This window comes from Dipteris shenzhenensis, chromosome 11 (genome assembly GCF_047967505.1).
Source record: "Dipteris shenzhenensis isolate YYH24624 ecotype China chromosome 11, Dip_SZ_1.0, whole genome shotgun sequence".
NCBI classification, from domain to species: domain Eukaryota; kingdom Viridiplantae; phylum Streptophyta; class Polypodiopsida; order Gleicheniales; family Dipteridaceae; genus Dipteris; species Dipteris shenzhenensis.
This window is the reverse complement of record NC_141606.1, coordinates 138,710-157,007: the sequence shown is the minus strand read 5'-3', so window position 1 is coordinate 157,007 and position 18,298 is coordinate 138,710. Positions and strand designations below refer to the sequence as shown.

Here is an 18,298-nt window from a genome sequence, read left to right as displayed (position 1 = left end):
GCACATGTATAGTACATACATATGTATATATCTATATGTATGTATATGCATGCATGCCCATGTGAGTACACATGTATGTGTACGTATGTACGTACGTACATACATACATACATATATACCTACATATATATGCACACACGCACACACGCACACACACACACACACACACACAGATAGATAGATATGTATTTATGTACATACGACGTAAATACATACGTACATATGTGTTTATGTATGCATGTACGCTCACACACATATGTGCCAACGTTCAGCCCTATCCTTTCAAGGCCATCTATCGAGACATGGAAATACACTTTTTCTATTTATGCTGTAAATTGCAGTCTATTTAAATTAATGCAGTGCTCTAGTGTTGAAGGGTATTGGTGCCACTTAGGTTGCTAAGGGTTAGGGCATAAGTATCCCGTGGAGATGTTTATTTTGAGATAATAGACATATGCATGGCACATATAATGTATGTAGTGTTTAATGTATGTAGGAGGGTTGGACATGTGATAGAGAGGGTTTGATATGTCTGTGTGTGCGTGTGTGGAAGAGGTGTGAGGGCTCAAAAATAGCCAAGAGTGATGTATAGTAATTCTCTACTTGTGTGTCCATCCCTTCTTGCTAAGTATGTCTTCCTTTCGTTTTTCAAAAAGTTTCTGTTACCTCTTTTTTCTTCTCTTTCGTTTTCTCTTTTATTTTTTGTGTAGATCTTTGGACTTTAGAACAACAAAAAATCTAAATTTGTATGATTGATTTATTCTAGTCTTACACAGGTATATAAAGTTTTTCCAGAAGTTTGGAACTTTGATGTGGATGCTTTTTATGAATTACAGACTATCCATCTCCATCTCGATTCGAATGAAGTTGCTTCTCAGATCGTGGATTTTTCTAAAGGAAAAACATTTATAGTAACTCGTGGAATATGTTTACAGGCTGAAATTGAAAAAGTCAAAAAAAGAAGAGAAGAAAGAGCAATTGAGAAGGCCCAGCATGAGGAAGAAATGGTGGGGGATTTTATTTATATGATCGTGTAATTGTGCTTTGTGAAAATCTCCAAGATAAGGAAATTTCAATGTTTTTGGAGTTATCAATGCTATCTACATGTTCTTTCAAGCAACCTGTTTCTTTATGATGCTGAATATCGAATGTTGGACTCTATGCTTTTTGTGATTCTAGGCAATGCTTGCAAGAGAGCGAGCAAGAGCAGAATTTCAGGACTGGGAGAAAAAGGAAGACGAGGTAAACACGTTGTTGTCAGACAATTTGGGCCCATTTTCTCATGTCGTCATAACCTACCATTTAAGGACTTTGAGGTCCTGTTTCTTGCTGAATGGTATCCTGCTTATTTAATAATCTCTATGAATAGAGCTTATGGGTTGTTTTGCAAATATTTGTTAGATTGGGCATGTTGAGGTCTTAGGAAAGTCTTGTGTTTGTATGTATGCATGTGTGCACACACATATTGAAGTTCAAAGAAGGTGTATATGTATGTCACTCTCTATTATTTTTCTATCCCCCCTTCCTCCTCCTTTTGTTTTTTGGTTCTCATGGACAATACACTACCACAGAGACAATGTGGTGTCCCCTCCCCGTAATAGAGATATATTTCTAAAATTATTTTACAGATGGCCATGGCTGCCATGTGATGTCCAATATTTCCCTCAATAATTACTCTGAACCACAGGGGTAGCTTGGAGTACTCTCATCCAACATATAGCTGCATCATTGTCCACCTGATGGGTTGATACACCAGCGATATTGATATTCTCATATTAGACATCAGCCTTAGGTGTGGATGCCCGCTTTAGTGGCCCCACCCCTTAGCTTTTATCGTATTTGGTTTTTCTTCAGTCTCATAGACCCTTTGGTCTTTCAAAGGTATTATTAAACTTTCTTTCTGTCTTTCTCTCTCGCTCTCTGCCCCCAAGATTGGACATTTTGGAGCCTTAGGAAAGTCTTGTTTGTGTATGTATGTACGTGTGCACAGACATAGCAAAGTTCAAACAAGGCGTATGTGTGTGCCCCCCCTCCCGTCCCCCCCGCGCACACACTTTTTTTAGTGAAATCTTTATATTTCTGTGTGGGAAACCTCAAAAAGAGGTAAAAACCCACCAATAAGTACAAGGAAAAAGTTTTTACAAGTAAAACCTCAGAGCAAAAGTCATGAGGTAACCAAGTAAAAAGTTACATATCAAGCTGGAGGAGAATCAAACACAGCATCCTCCAGCTTCAAATTGTTGCTCTGTAAAAACTGATGCAGTGATGAAACTACACCATCAATAAAAACAAGCTGTTTTTTGCCCTTATGATTCTTCTTGATATAGGCTGGTACCCGAAATTTTTGAATCAAAGGGTCAAAAACCTGTTGTAGCATAGGATGGAAAGATTCCAATAAAAAAGGTACTTTTGCATCCCTGACAGAAGAAAACTCTGGCGCAGGCATCAAAGGCATAGAAGCTAACTCAACATCTGTGTCTTCCGATAAAGAAGCTACATCTGATGAAATAAGATTTTGCATTTGAGCTTCATTCGGAGGATCAATCTGAATAGGAGCAGGGGCAGTATTCTGAGAAATAACATGTGTATCATCCTGTAACTTGCCCTCTGCAATGGTTACATCCATATCTTGAGTAGAAGAAAACTAATGGTGCTCAAACAGAGTGCAATCCTGAGCTTCTTCAGCAAGAGGAAGATTTGCATGTGATTTATCAACCTTCCTCCAGTAGTGCTTTGGAGCAGTAGAGGACTTCACCAAAGAAGTCATAGCAGAAACCGGAGAAGGGAGAGTAACCTTGACAGCTGAAGAAGGAGCAGGTGGTATGGGCCTCGATATGGAAGGGCAAGCGCGTGCAAAATGGCCAACCTGTCGGCACCGATAACATGGTGTGGGGAAAGATGCAAAATGGAGCCCGATGCGCAGCGGATGAGCAAATCCCAAATCAAGATCCAGAGTGGATGGCACGGGCTGCGTCATATCCCACAGAATGCAAAGACAAACATCACGAGAGGGTTGCAAGAAATCCTGTCTCGGAAAATGGAGAGGCCTTCCCAAAAAAGCTGCAAGAGTTGGAAGATGCTGAAAAAGAGGCACAGGCAGCGCTTTGAGAGTGATCCAAACTGGACAGTGAGTCAGAAGTGTTGCAGAAGGATCAAAAAGTGGATCCTAGGGCATAACATAAGCAAAGAAACCCCCTCCAAGGACACCAGCATCATTAACAAGGCGCTCTACCACCTCAGTCGAAGAGCGAGCACTGGGCATAGTAAAATCCTTTGCCTAGAAAGACAAAGGAAGAAATAGAATTCAGACCCACTGCAACATCAGCCCAATGACGGAGCTGAGTTGAAGATAAAACCCTGCCCATGAAGTAGAGGCAGACTCCAAATTGTTGAGCCTGTCGAAGACCAGAGACCAAAAGGGCAGAATCCATGGAGCAAACAAGCGGGAAACTCGATGAAGGAACTTCTGTGACAGAGGCAGAGCTCAATTGGCGAAGAAGATCCAGCTGGAGTGAAGAAGAAGGGCCATCAGATCCATCCAGCTTTGCCGATTTGATAAGAGGAGAGGCAGGCAGACCACCATGCTTTCGGCGAAGAAACACACGAGTAGGAGCAGGGGCAGAAGGAGGTGTCAAAGCGGAAAAGACAAAAGGGGGAGGTGGCTGCGCAGAAGACTGTACGGTCATCTGTACAGGCTGTGCGGTCGACCGTACTGTCTGTACAGCAGGGACAACGGACTGTACGGGAGGGTTGCAAAACACGCAGAAGGTATGGGAGGCTCAACAGGAGATTGTACGGGCGATGGTACGGAAGGCAAATCGAGCGAAGATTGTACGGATATCCGTACTGCTGATGGCAGCTGTACGGAAGACGGGGCAGACAGTAGGGGTGTAGCGGGGGACTGTACGGACGAGGACTGTACGGGCAGAAGACGGGGCTGGCTGCACGGAGGCGGATAGCTCCATTGCACTCTCTCCCCCGTACACACACACACAGAGTGCACACATATGCATGCATACGTATGTCTCTGCGTGTGTGCGGCGGGTGTACAAAGGCAAACGTATGGACACATTATGTCTGCTTACACATGACGCACCTCTGTGCATACAAAGTGCGCGTGCGCATGTGTGTGTGCGCGCGCGTGCGTGCGTGCGTGTTCGTTCTCCTCAATTCCTATTGGCCACGAAGGGAGTTCTATTGTAATAGAAATGCAGCAATGCAGCTGAATAGGGACATGGTTGAAATCAGACAGTCAATGTAGTGGGATGAATGAGTGTTGTTGATGTCTTGATTCAAGCATGCACTTTAACTTTTACATTCCCTATGGAACTATTGTGTTGAGGATTTTGCATTTTTTGGGACTGACACTCACAATAAGTCCCCCTATGACCCTCCCCCCCCCCCTTTTTCCTTTTGACTTTTTTTCATTGGGGGGGGGACAAGGCGGCTCACAATTGTGCACTGGAATGTCATAACAAATTTTGAGAAGTATGGTTCACTGCATACAGTGGAGCTTTACATATGTTAATTATGTTACCTTCTTGTGATATTATGTGCAGTTTCACTTTCAGCAAAGCAAAGTGCGATCAGAAATACGGCTCAAGGAAGGGAGGGCAAAACCTATTGATGTGCTATCAAAGAATCTCAATCTGTCTGAAGATTTTGATGTGGAAATCAACGAGCCTTACAAGATCTACAAGGTCTGTATTTTTTAATGATTCTATGTATTCATTTTCAGTCACTGTGTTAGAAGCAGTGTTGGTTGCAATGGCCTTGGAAAATGGGCAGTGGAGAAAAGAGGACATGCACTGTGGACAAAGTCAAATATAATGATGGATGCTGTAACATATAACTAAAATTTCCTTTGTTGACTGATTGATTCTATCTCATCAATGTGGAAGGACTCATTGTGACTTATTTCTATTGATTGTTTGGGCTAGTATGTTTTCGGTTTGAAACTATCTTTCCATCTTGTCAGCATGGGAAAAAGTCTCAATTGGTCTTATCTGCCTGCTTGTGGTGTACAAGTCTATTTAGTTTTGGCACACCATTTATGGTGGATCAAAATTGCTCCCATCACCAGGGAACTGCAATGCTACATGTGGATGAATGGTGAATTGAATCTACTTGTGCACTGGGAGTGCCTGTTCCTGTCTAAGTTTCAAGACAGTCAATCCTGCACCAAGTTGTGCAGATGCTAATAGTTATCATGCCCTAATTTTGAGCAGTTTCACTGCCATATAGAGAAATTGATCTTGCATTCCCTGATAGAAAATTGTGCGCCATGATAAAATTACAATGAATTTGCACCATTGCCACTCAACCAAAATTTCCCTTCTTGGTTGATTTCTGCAACCCGTGATACCTTAGGAATCAAATTCAATGCATATCAAGATGCTCTCTCTCACAACTGCCACTCAACCAGTCATTCCTTTCTTAGTTGTTTCAAACATACCCATGCGCTCAAGGCATGACGAAGGAGCTACCTTAATCTAGCCAATGACTCAGGAAGACCATGAGTTTCGAAGCTTATGTCTTCCTCAAGACCTTGATCTTGGTTAAGAACTCACATGAATGAAAGTCAAGTGTGAGATCACTTGGATAAAATCATTTGGATTGATTTGTAATTGCAGTCTAGTAAAACCATAAGTGCGGAAGCTCTTCCTAGCTTTTATACACCTTAAAGAGTTCTCTGTCAAGACTCAAGATCTTGGAAGAAGTTCTGAGCGGAAGCTCTTCCTAGCTTTTATACACCTTAAAGAGTTCTCTGTCAAAACTCAAGATCTTGGAAGAAGTTCTGTTTATCACATTGCATAGAGGCTTCAGCTGTCGGCTATCCATCGCCCTCCTGTTTTCATGTGGTATGTTGTTTGGGGGCCTTATTGGTCTTGAGGTTCAGGACAGATTTGGCCAGACATATTTGAGTTTTGTTGGAAGTCGACCTATTATGTTACCAGGTTGGATAACCTTTTCATTCCACCCTAAAGCCTGACATCAATCTTTGGTTATCTGATAGTTTGAGCTTGAATTTTATCAGGTAGGGATGATAGGACCATATGTAATTTCAAACTGCTAATATAACTCCGGTGTCGCACGACACCTTGTAACATTGGGCTTATTCTTCTGCCCTGATTCTTGTAAGATCGTTAGACTTAAAGGTTGAGAATGGAAGATTCCATTTCACAGGGCAAATAATGCACTAGACACTTCTAGATAGCAGGGCCGGAGCAAGTTTAACACCATGTTCTGTGTTTTTTTCAAGGTTCATTCATGAAAGATTTTGATATAGGCTATCTGCAAGTAGATCCAGTATTTGTGTCTACTCTTGCTTGGCCTTTGTATCAACATTTCATGTTCGATTTACAAAAATGGCTTCCCTTTGAAAGGAAATGAAAAAGCTTATAAACTGGGTTGGTCCTTTTTCATTCCTTCTGTGGAACCCTAGTCTCACAGATGGTTTGTGAGACTAGGGTTCCACATTGATAGGATACCTCCTTTTCAGTACAGTTTAGATGCCCCTCCGGTACTCCCACCCACCATCCCGATTGGGCCACACACCAACCAAGTCATTCGAGAGGATCTCCTGCAGCTACACACCTTTAGGACCTGGTTGGAGCTGAGGGAGCTCCTAGTGAAGCTGAGTTTCTACAGAGATTACTGTCTTCGTATTTCGGAGGAGGGATTCATCACACCACCGGGGTACACTGAGCTTCATATGCCTCACTCACTACGGATCTCCATAGGACAGTTTCGGGTATCATCACACCGTCTCCGCATAGAGAGCGGCAGAGCAGAGGGGATTCCTAGGGAGCATCGCTTATGCATATTGTGCGACTGTCAGGAGGTTGAGTCGGAGGAGCATTTTATTTTTAGGTGCCCAGTGTACTACGAGATTCGAGGTCGCTACCACTGCCTCTTTAGAGACGGCTCCGGGCTCCTTTCCAGATTCCTCGCCTACCCAGATCAGAGATGCCTCGCGGCTTTCATTCACGAGGGGGTCCGACACAGAGAGTACTTACTCAGGCGACGAGGCTTGGCCACATCATCAGACACCTCTCAGAGCAGGATCAGAGAGTTCTTCCCATCGAGTGACATTGATCGTCCAGTCTCTAGCCGCAGACGTGACAAAGATCCCGACCCGACGATCGCAACACAACACAGGAGACATCGAGGGGGGACACAGATCACTATGGGGACCTCCGGTGGCTCTGGTCTTGTGTCGAGCCTCGTCCAGGAGACCGAGATGCACGGCACACCTAGCGTCCCATCACCGGCTATGCACTGGCCAGGGTGACGACATACGGAGGATTCCGCTCCGCTCCAGTCCTTTTCTTTTCTTTTCATTTTTACATTTAGATGTATTTGATTATGTATGATCAGACTTAGGGTTTAGCACGGGTGATGATGTTCGTTTCAGTAGCTCCACCCTTACTGTGATTTGTATCAGGTTTTCTTTCAGTCTCATAGACCCATCGGTCTTCCGAAGACTAATAAAATTTCTTTCTTTCTTTCTTTCTTCGTGTAGACATTAGCTATTGCTTTTGGTTTGGAAATAGAAGTATTTTTTCATTCACTAAAACAATGAGCTGCAGGGTCTGACCGTAAAAGAGATGGAAGAGCTGAGGCAAGACATTAAGATGCACATGGAGCTAGATCGTGCAACTCCGACACATGTGGAGTTTTGGGAGGTTGGATTCTTTCAACTTTGACTTGAGAACTCTTTTCTTTTGTTACATGTTCAAGATTTCCCCCTCTTGTTTGCTGTGATGCAAAACTGTAAATCGTTCAATGCAGTGATTATTCAAATTTGTTGGAACTATGCTCTCGTAAACAGGCGATGATGGTGGTCTGTGATTGGGAAATAGCAGAAGCTCGCAAAAGGGATGCACTTGACCGTGCTCGAGTCCGAGGCGAGGAGCCTCCTGCAGAGTTAGTAGCGGAAGAAATGGGGCTGCATACAAGCGTTGAAATCGAAGTAAAGAATCTGCTTCAGGGAAAAAGTTTTGACCAGCTTGAGTCAATGCAGAAGCAAATTGAGGCAGAAATGCGTTCAGGGACTGCTAAGGTGGTTGAATATTGGGAGGCCGTCCTGAAAAGACTACATATATTTAAAGCAAAGGTGGGTAGGTTGGGATTTTGGAAGCTTAGCATATTGTCGTCTGTTTTGGTGTGCACGTTGATTAATTGAGATATGGAATAGATTCCTGTATATATATAGTTATTCGGATCATGAACAACTTCTAATACAAATTTATACGTGAGGATGCTCTCTAATTGAGTTTGAGTGGAAGTTTTTGGCAAGTCGTCTGTCACTCATTAGTATCAATGCGTTCGGTTTACTATATTGGTGAATTAAAATGTATAACATTGCAGGCACTCAGAAAAAGTTGGCCTGGCTTTTATGTCTTTTTCTTGCGATCTGTTGCAAATGTCATAGTGAGAGGTCAGCAGCTGGTGCTGTGATCTGTGCTAAACCATTGGTATGTTGGAAGTATAGGGTCAATGCCCCACTTGTGAGCTCCCGAATGAGGAGAGCAATGGGTCTTGACACCTACAGGATGTTGGGTGTTGACTGTGCCACGTGGACAGGTAGGGGGAGTTGCTCTAGGGTGAGCTCTGCATGCTGCTCCCTCCTGCACCAACATGCACTCTCCTACTCACTGTAGGTATGTGCACTGCGCCCCCCCCCCCTTCCCCCTTTTGGCCAGTCTGTAAAAACACAGACGAGGGTCTGCCGACCCAGTCTGCTCCTGTCCATTTTCTGGGCTGGCTGTGGGGCTGAAGGATGCCCAGCCAGGGGCCCATCTAGAGGGCAGCGGATCTGGTGCAGAACTGTGGCCACTTCGGTTGCTGTGCACGCCTGTGTAGGCCCTGGTACCATGCAGTGGCCAGATGGGCTGGCAGGAGCCAGTGCAAGGCCTCATATAGGTCAGAACATGTTCCCAGATGGAGGACCGTGGGACAACCAGCTCTGGTAGGTTTGGTGGCCCATGTGGCTGCCCCAGGCATAGGTTTGATTGCTGCCCATGTGGTGGCAGTCTCTCTAGGTGCCAGACCTCAGCGTATGTTTGCTGCAGGTGTTGGGACAGTTTTGGAGCTTCTTGTGTTCGTGCATCTCATGGTTGAGCAAGAAACAATCCATGGTGGCAACCTCATCTTGTCAAGCTCAGTACAGGGCAGCTTTCACTACTGCAGTTGATTATGTCCATGATTGGACTAATAGGGCCTAGGCTTAACCAAAGCCAAGGCCAGAATAACATGGGATCTTGGAAGGGTAACTGCGTGGATTTCAAAGTCCTTTGAAAGGAACCTTACAGATACCACCATTTGGGATTTGGCATTAGACTGAGAAGTATGGTCTAAAAATCATTGATTTGACTCTCCTATCTAGATTTATGACAGCATAAATCTATTTTATGGGAAGGAGAATGTTACGTCCCTGACTGGACTGACTAGGGCCTAGGCTTAACCAAAGCCAAGGCAAAACTAACTTGGGATTTTGGATAAGATCTCAGGTTAGAGCGTGGTCTGACCCGGGGTTAAGAATAACCCAGGGTGGTGACTAGGGCCAGCATGGGTGAGGTCTAGATCCTGTAGATTGTGCTGGCCTGCTAAAGGCAAGGCATGGTCGAGCTATATTTAGCAAAGCATGGCCACAAAGTAAAGTAAAGTTACTTTAGGCGTGCATGCTAAAGCAAAGGCTTACGGCTAAAGATAGCTGAGATCTGGCCTATAAGTATAGGCCTGGGGTTCATTAAAAGGGGTCTGAGGAGTGTGCTCTTCTGGACGTAGACCTTTTAGCCTAGGAGCACCAGCTAGAGGAAAGGGCATGTGGTAGGGTGCATGTGTGGACTTAGAGGCTAGATGGCTCTCTGCGGTGATCTAGACCTCAGGCTTAGGGGTGGCTCGACGTATTGAGCCTATGGCTGGGAGGTGAGCTGCTAGCTCCAACCCTTATAGGTTGTTTACGGGTGCTTCCCGTGGTTTGTTTGGACTTTGGTAGGAGTTCTACCCTACCTGGATCTGATGTTTAATAGACCTGGTTAGGGGATGTTTGAGCAACCATCTCCTCCAATATTCATTGACAATCAGAGTGCTATTGCAGTGGCATGGAATCCTATGTTTGATACACGCACGAAACACATTGAGATTCATTATCATCATGTTAGAGAGAGGTAACATGCAAGAGAGATCGATTTGGCCTTATGTCGTACACTTCAGAATGTTGTAGATATTTTCACCCCTCTTCAGAGAAAAGTTTAAGGCTTTCCGCAAAGCTTTGGGCTTACTTCCATTTGGTGATATTGAGACTCCTTGTACACGAGGACATTTTCACTGTAGGAGGGTGTTAGAAATAATGTATTATTAAGGCAATGACCAATGCATTTATTAGCTAGAAGGGTTAGGTGCATTTTTTTCTCGTTATTCCCCTAATTGGAGTTGCTGTTAGTATATGTGGTTTATTAACCCTTGTTGGGTGCCACCCTAGGGTTTTGTCATGTTGGGCAGCTCTTGTACTTGCATTCTTAATCTTGCAATCTAGAGTTCAGCTTGCTCCCATTATCTTCACCGCTTCCAAGTTTTCTTTTTGTTCACAATATGTTTGGCTGAACATCTGTGTGTATTCTCTCGTGTTCTCTCTATAAGCACATGAAGTTGGTTGGCGTTAAGTTTTTGTTCTAAGATCTCAAGACTTTCCTTATCCCGCTGCTCTAGGGTTGGTTGTAGCAAGCGATCTCTTTTCTCTAACACGTATAATAGTTTCACTAAGACACATTTTAGAGGTTGAAAATGTTTCGAATCAAACAGCGATGCGTCAAGTGAATTTTCAAATTCAGCATTCTTCTGCCAAAAAGCTTTTGAATTGTGTCAAAGCCGACACAAAGCTATGTTTGCAAAGACTGCCAAGCCCATGGCTCTGTTCAAACGACGACGCTTGAATTAAAGGTTTCAAATTCTGTATTATTTTGCCAAAAACCTTTTCCAATTGTGTCAAAGCTCTGTTTGCAAAGCTAGATATGTGTAGATGATGTATAGACTCACCACTCAAGCCCTGCCAAGCCCATGGCTCTTAGTTTTTTGCATTCCCATGCTATCTTTTCTAGAAAAGGTGAAGTTTTTGAAAGTGCTCCATTGAGTTTTCACTATAATACTCTCTCCATGACTAGTACGCTAGTTTCCAATTATGAGGTTAGTACGTAGAAAAGTTGGTGCCATTGGCAATGTGATACTATGGAACACGAAGAAAAAAGATCTAGCTCAAACTTCATTCATGTTCTTCCTTCCAAAGGACACATGCATGCAAAGGTTCAAGTTGAGGAAGTCTCTAATAATTATGTACTTGTAGCATATGTGTACATGCATGTTCTAGAAGCGGCTTATCTATTGCAGATCACATGGGTAGATACCGAGATAGCAATGTAGTAAGATGGAAACATTTGAACCTTAAATCCCGAGAATTGCAATGCAAGGGTATTGGAAAGTTAAGCACTTTTGTACAGCTTTGGAACAATGCAATAGCAATTGCAATGCAAGAATATTGGAAAGAAAAATATGTATACACAACACTTGAATATCAATTCATTGCTTCAATGTGCACCGGAGATGTGAAATGGATTGTTCTTCTTATCACATAATACCATGTTCTTAACTATCACCAAAGCACATAGCCTTGTTTCGTGCATCATTGCTTTGGTCAGGTAGTGATCGCATGGTCGTTGTGATACCCTTCATATTTGGAATCTTCTTTTGATTGGTTTGCTTCTGATGGTGGCAACAATCTATCAATGCCAACTTGTATCTTGGTGTTCTTGAGATGATTGACAACTGATAGTTATGGGTTTTGCTAATGTAGAAGCAATTTTTTTAGGATCCCTCGAAAGAAATTACATTTGTTAATGAAATTCTATCAGAGTTTCGTAAGTTCTTATTGTCCTATGTATCATAAAGTCCTGCTTAGGTTCGGAAATCCTCCTTGACGGAGCTGCTGCCGTTGCCTCGCCATCTCCGCCCGTCTGTAGCCCTCTCTGCCTCCCCCCCGTCATCTCGCCCACCCCTTCGCCTTCTCTGCCGTCCGCTCCCCGTCCCCTTCCGCCTTCTCCTCCGCTGGCTCTTCTCCCCTTCCCCTCCGTCCCCGCCTCCTCTCCCTAGCCTGCTCTTCCGCCCCCCCACCACTTCTTCCGCCTCCCCTTGCCTTCTCTTCTTCCTCCCGTCGCCTTTCCCTCTTTCGCATCCCGTCGTCCCCCCGCTCCTTCCGCTGCCCCCCTAGTGCCTTCTCGTCTTCCTTGCCTTCCCCCCGCCCTCTCCACCTCTCTCACCCCATCTCTTCGCCTCCTCTTTCCCACCATCCCCAGCCGCCCCTCTTCCTTCTCCCGCCTCCTTCCCTGCCTTCTTCCTCCTTCCCTTAGCCTGCCCTCGTCCGCACCCGCCTCACCTCGTGTCCACCTCCTCTTATATCTTTTCGCCTCACCCTCCCTTTTTTATCTTCTTCCTCCTTGCAGCGGGAGCATTTGTGCTTGTTCAGCGAAAGAAAATCTTGGTGGTGACCCTTGGTCTGGCAAGAGGGGCTCTATTGCAGCACCCTCGAATCCCACAGCCGTTAGGTTCTTCTTTTCCCAGCCGATAAGCAACAAGTACAACAAGCAGTTTAGTCCCTCCAGGACAAGGCGATCTTGGCACTAGAGGGTGACAACATTCAGGAGGTCACCATCTATGGAAGAGACGTATTCCTCATCCAGTTGAGAACCCTTGACACTGCCTCGACACTGTGGAGCAGAGCCCCATCCTCCTTGGTCCGCATCTTGTGTACCTCTTTCCTTGGTACCACGGCTTTACAGTGTGGAGGACATGGACACGACACATCATGTTCCTTGTTTTTCGGTTATGCTCCGCTTCCCAGGGATCCCAAAGGAGTATCGAGCCATCCTCCCCTCCATTGGTCGGGCATTTGGCACCGTTCTCGAGTCTCCACCAGATTCGGCTGCTTCAGTGGTAATAGATGACGGGATCCCCAAGATCAGACTGGTGGTTGAGAGCCCAGAGTCCCTCCTAGAGTTGATTCTTCTAGAGACCCTCGAAGGGGGCACACTTCGCCAGCGAGTGGAGATTTCTGGTTTACCAGGCCAATATCTTTGTTGCAGATAGATGGGTCACCCAGCGAGAGATTGCCCCCGTGGCCAAGGCCGAGCTCCTCCCTCCCCACTCCCGCAAAGCAGGCAGAGTTAGTAGGCCAGAGCTCAGCACCCACCCAGACAAGAGGAACCGGAGTCTCAGACACCCTGGGTGACCCCCTCAGAAGGGGACTGGACCCATGTTAAAAAGAAAAAGAAACCAAGCAAACATGCCCACAAGCATCGCAGGCAGAGGGCTAGACATAGAGAGAGAGAGATATGAGGCTTTTCGAGAGGCACCTGAGGAGGAGGAGTAGCAGGAGTCCTTATGTGGAGATCCACCTCCCCCAGCGGAAGGGGTCACTGCCCAGCCAGAGGATCCTCCCGTGATGGAGATTCAGCGTCCGCACTCGGGAGCTCCCGACGTTGCAATGGCAGAAGCTGCAAACGTTAGCCCAGCAGCGGCTGAGGAGGAGCGAGTCCAGAGCCTCGGCGAGCTTGATCAGCAGGGGGGTCTTGTGGTTGCCCCTACTCCCTCCCCACCTCCAACCCTTTTCTCTTTCGGACAGAGGAGACGTGATGGACTGCTTGAGAGACTAGACCGCTTCTACGTCGGGGATTGGGCACTACATAGAGGCGGCTCTATGGGATTTTGGCAGGTACCACGATATCAGACCACTCTCTAGTAGTATTTTACTTAGAGCAGCCTCGTAGAGGTCTTCCCCAAAAGGGGTGCCGCATTTCGGAGGACCTCCTACAAGACAAGGAGATTCAGCAGGTCATGGCAAGGATTTGGCAGCAGTTGGAGACGACACCGTGTGAGGGCTGGGCTTTGTGGGTGGCCGATGCGATCCAGAGGAGCAGTGAGGAGTTGCAGGCTTCTGCCCTCAGGCGGAGGAGAACTCTTCAGGAGCTCGAGCGGGCATTGAGGAGAGACCTCGCCTCCATAGAGCGGCATTGGGAGTAGGACCCAAGATCTCAGTGGCTTAGGGATAGGTTTGAGAGCGCTTGCCTTGAGCTTCAGGACACAGACTCGGCGGGCTGAGTTCTCCTATCATTCTACCCGGGCCCGGTGGTTAAAACAGGGGGATAGGATGATGAAGCAGTTTTTTCAGACCACTAGGTCTCGATCGACAGGCACACAGCTGCAGCGTCTTCGAGATCCAGAGGGCATCATACACACTAACCCATAGGAGATTTCAGACCTGACCACATGTTTTTACAGCTAGCTCTTTCAGACAGAGAGGATGACTTCAGTTGGTCTTGTGATCCGGGAGGTAGTTTGGGATCACGTTCTGATGGTAGTCTCGCAAGATTTGTGCAGCAGCCTTCACGGAGGAGGAGCTGTGGGAATCCCTCAAGGCTCTCCCAAACTAGAAGTGTCCTGGAGAGGATGGCGTGACTCCGGCCTTCTTTAGGAATTTCTAGGAGATCATCTCCACCCCTTTTGGACTAGCTTGCTGAGAGATTTTTGCCACGGGCTCCCTCCCTCAGTCTCTGAGCAGGGGGTGGATTTATTTGAACGTGAAAGGGGGAGATAGGTCAGATATCCAGCAGTGGAGACCGATCACTTTGCTTGATACTGCATACAAGATCCTCGCCAAGGTCTTGAGTTTGCGGTCACGGCCTCATCTTACTGACATCATTCACTACACACAGACCAGCAGGTTCGTCCAGGAGCAAAACATCTTGGACAACATCTTCACGTTCTGGGAGACAGTGGATTGGTTCAGAGAGGAGTCATAGCCGTTGGCCGTCCTCTTGGATTTTGAGAAGGCCTACGACAGGGTTGAGTGGTTCTTCCTGGAGGGTACTATGCGGAGATTGGGTTTCTCAGACATGGGTCAGAGGAGTTTCTGCGCTTTATGTGGGGAGCTCTAGCCAGATGCTTATCGGAGGACACACGGGCGAGGGCTTTCCTCTCTCTCACTCGGTCCGCTAGGGCTGCTCCCTCGCTCCCTTCCTCTTCTTGTTTGCGGCGGAGGCTTTGGGCTACTACTTGAGATCACAGGTGGCGGGCCTCACAAGGTTGAGGCTCCTAATTAGGCAGGAGGAGCAGCTACTGGACTCTTGAGTTTGCAGATGACACGGCTTTATATGTAGAGGGCCACCACAGCGAGTGTGGAGAGAGTCAGGGGAGCCTTAGCTATCTACTGTGAGGCCTCGGGTGCGCGGATCAACTAGACAAAGTCCATACAGGATTTGAGGAGACACAAGAGATTTGTGAGTGGGGGAGCGACTTTGGCTTGAGATGGATACTGCGGGGCTAGACGGGGAGATACCTCGGATGCTAGGTTGGTATTGACATTACAGCAGAGCAACAGATCGCCCCGGTCCTTGAGAGTGTTTGGCACAAGCTTCTTTAATGGAGCTCAGCCAAACTTACCCTAGCAGGTCGTGCCTTAGTGGCAAACCAGATCCTTCTTTCCACGGCTTGGTATGTATCACTGCGTGGAACATTTGGGTTGCTCGCTGCAGTCTGGTGATGGGTAAGCATCTGGTTCCACTCTCGGCTACATCGGTCGCCATCTGGTAGGATATCATTTACACCCTCTGCTCCACTTGGGATCCTAGGCTCTAGGGTGACTGTCGCGAGGCGTGCTCGATTCTACAAGGCTTGGCCTACAGGAGTTTTTTACATTTTCCCTCCACGAGGGATTCACTAGTTGTATAGTCCCCCCACTTGGCTGTTAGCCCGAGTACCAGAGATCCCCTAGGCAGTGAGCTGGGTTTCGCCGGTTTTCCTTTTAGCCTTTTTCTAGTTTTTTCCATACTCAGCACCTTTGGGGCTGTTGTCTGGTATGAAGTCTTTCAAGCTTTAATAGAAGGTTCCTTTCTTGGAAAAAAAACAAGTTCTTATTGTCTTTGTTGTTATCATACAAGTTTCGTTTTTAATGCAATTCTATGAGAGTGTCTTAAATTCCTATTGTTTTTGTTGTTATCGTACAAGCTTCCTCCTAATTTTGTAAATAGGTCAGCTAGGTTCTTGCCCCACCTAATAGGCTAATTGTTATGTAAGGAACTCACTCCTACATCTTTCTAAATAGCTGTATTGTTTGAGAGAAAATCATGAACTTTTTGTGTGTTTGTAGTTTGATAGAGTTAGATTGTATTTGTTTACTAACATTTGAGCTGACACCTAAGGTATTTATATAGTGCAATGGGATTTTCTCTCTCTACAGGCACGTCTCAAAGAAATACATGCGGATCTTTTGCGGAAACACTTGAATAGATTTCAAGAACTGGAAGACCAAGAGAAACAATCAATTCACGATGATGATGATGAGTCTGAGCAATTGCATGGAGGGCTTGATGGTATTTTTATTTTTTTCCAGCATTCAATTATAATATGATTGAGCTATTTTGCTTTTTTCGTGGTAATAAGAATGAGATATTAGAATTGTATCTTGCAAAGCGTGGTGTTGATGGGTTGTTGGAAGGCACAATAGAGAAAATAATGCGAAGAATGGGGAAAAAGCTGTCTTTCATTGATGAAGCACGCACAATGGAGAGAGTAGCATATACAAAAGTGTGTAAAAGAGACACACAAAGCTGGCGTAGATCTATCTATGATAAATCTGAAGCACACAGAGGGAGAGACAAGATGAATCTTAACTAGGAAGGAATGCACAAGAGCTGATTAACATAAGAATACAGGCCTTTAAATAAGCATTAGGGATAGAGCCTATGAGGCTTTACAAGCCACACAAAGGAGATGAAGCCTCCCTCACACAAATAATAATATCTAGTCGTAAGAGCTAGTTCCTATACCAAGACTCACTTGCTTCAGAAGGGGTTCCCTTGAGATACATACACATACATAAAATACTTCTTTTACATTGAATTTTCCTGCTCTTGGCCTGGTTTTAATTCATGGTAAGGTCCAACTATATGATTCTCATGCCTCCAACCAGGAACATGAACCCCGAAGAGAGGTCCTATTGTCCATTAACAAGGCTCGGAAGGAAGACGATGGGCTGGTCGACTTGTGACAGGATGGTTGAACTCCCCTCGATGCCCTTCTTTGCTGATGACAAAGCCTCTGATGTATGACCCAAGGTATAGAATGCAACAGATGTTTGCATTGCTAGATGCTACCTCAAGATTTGGTGGTTTGATGTTGAAGCTCTAAATTGGATCCCAAGCAGGTGGGGCCACAGAAACACCATCCATGCTATGTGAAAGAGAGCAGCGCACAAGAGAGATGTGCACCAAAGAGAAGACGCTCCCTATGCTAGGGCAAAGACATTGTAGGGCAGGGCATGGGAGTGCAGGGTAGCAGTGATGGGAGGTCACCCTCTTGCAGCAAGAAATAACCCAAAGTTGTCTGGATCTTGAAAAATCCAACCTCATCCCTACTCAAATGATAGAGGAACTTCTGGATTGTGCTCCCAGAAGTCCCAGGTGGGAGTGCAGGGCAGCGGCCACCAACATCAAGAAATAATTCAAAGTGGCACAATCCTTGATTTGTCTTTTTTTGGATCTTGAGAAATTCGACCTCATTGCTACTTAAAAAATAGAGGAACTTCTGGGTTGTGCTTTGTTGGAAAGAAAGCAAGAGTTCAAGAGAACATGAAGCTGACGCATCCCTCAGCGTGGCTGTAAATGGTGGCATCAAACAGTTATTGGCATCATGCAGCCCTGGATCCACAGGAGTTGAAACGAGCTTGCAATTCTGAATAATGAACCATTCAAGCAGTTTCCCAATGTATTTGGACTGCAACAACCAATGCCTTTGTCATCTTGCACAAATTGAATGCCAATGTAGCAGTCCCAAATTAGACATTTCAAACACCTTCTGCAATTCAGCCTTGAAATCTGCAATTTTTGCAGCATTTGTACCCGTGAGTAGCATGTCATCGACATATAAAACAATAATGACTAAATCACTCCCTTTTTTTTTGACATTGAGGGTGCTCTCATTTGGACTATTCTGCATTGCCTCGCTGGAAAAAAAGGCATCAATTTTTGCATACCAGGCTCTCGGAGCTTGCTTCAAGCCATACAAGGCCTTCAACTTGCAAACCTCGTCTTTCTTGCCAACTACCACAAAACCCATGGGTTAAGAGACACAAACCACCTCCAGGAGTCCCACGTTCAAGAGTGCAGTCTTCTTACTATTCTTTAAGGAGACAAATACCAGACCTGCCGACGTGGCAGGAATTTGGAGGTTTGGAAAAGGAGAGAGG

The 18,298-nt window shown here is 45.6% G+C and overlaps 1 protein-coding gene across 2 annotated transcripts in view; it reads left to right on the top strand.

The window, feature by feature from the left end:
* Positions 1-18,298, top strand: part of LOC147896443 (cactus-binding carboxy-terminal, cactin) — a 75,183-nt gene that overhangs the window by 42,795 nt on the left and 14,090 nt on the right. For both annotated transcript variants that reach the window (XM_087381466.1, XM_087381465.1), the window contains exons 4-9: positions 936-1,007; positions 1,180-1,242; positions 4,560-4,700; positions 7,593-7,688; positions 7,835-8,119; positions 16,292-16,424. In XM_087381466.1, coding sequence (XP_087237592.1) covers positions 936-1,007; positions 1,180-1,242; positions 4,560-4,700; positions 7,593-7,688; positions 7,835-8,119; positions 16,292-16,424 — 790 coding nt within the window. The remainder of the gene's footprint in view (positions 1-935; positions 1,008-1,179; positions 1,243-4,559; positions 4,701-7,592; positions 7,689-7,834; positions 8,120-16,291; positions 16,425-18,298) is intronic.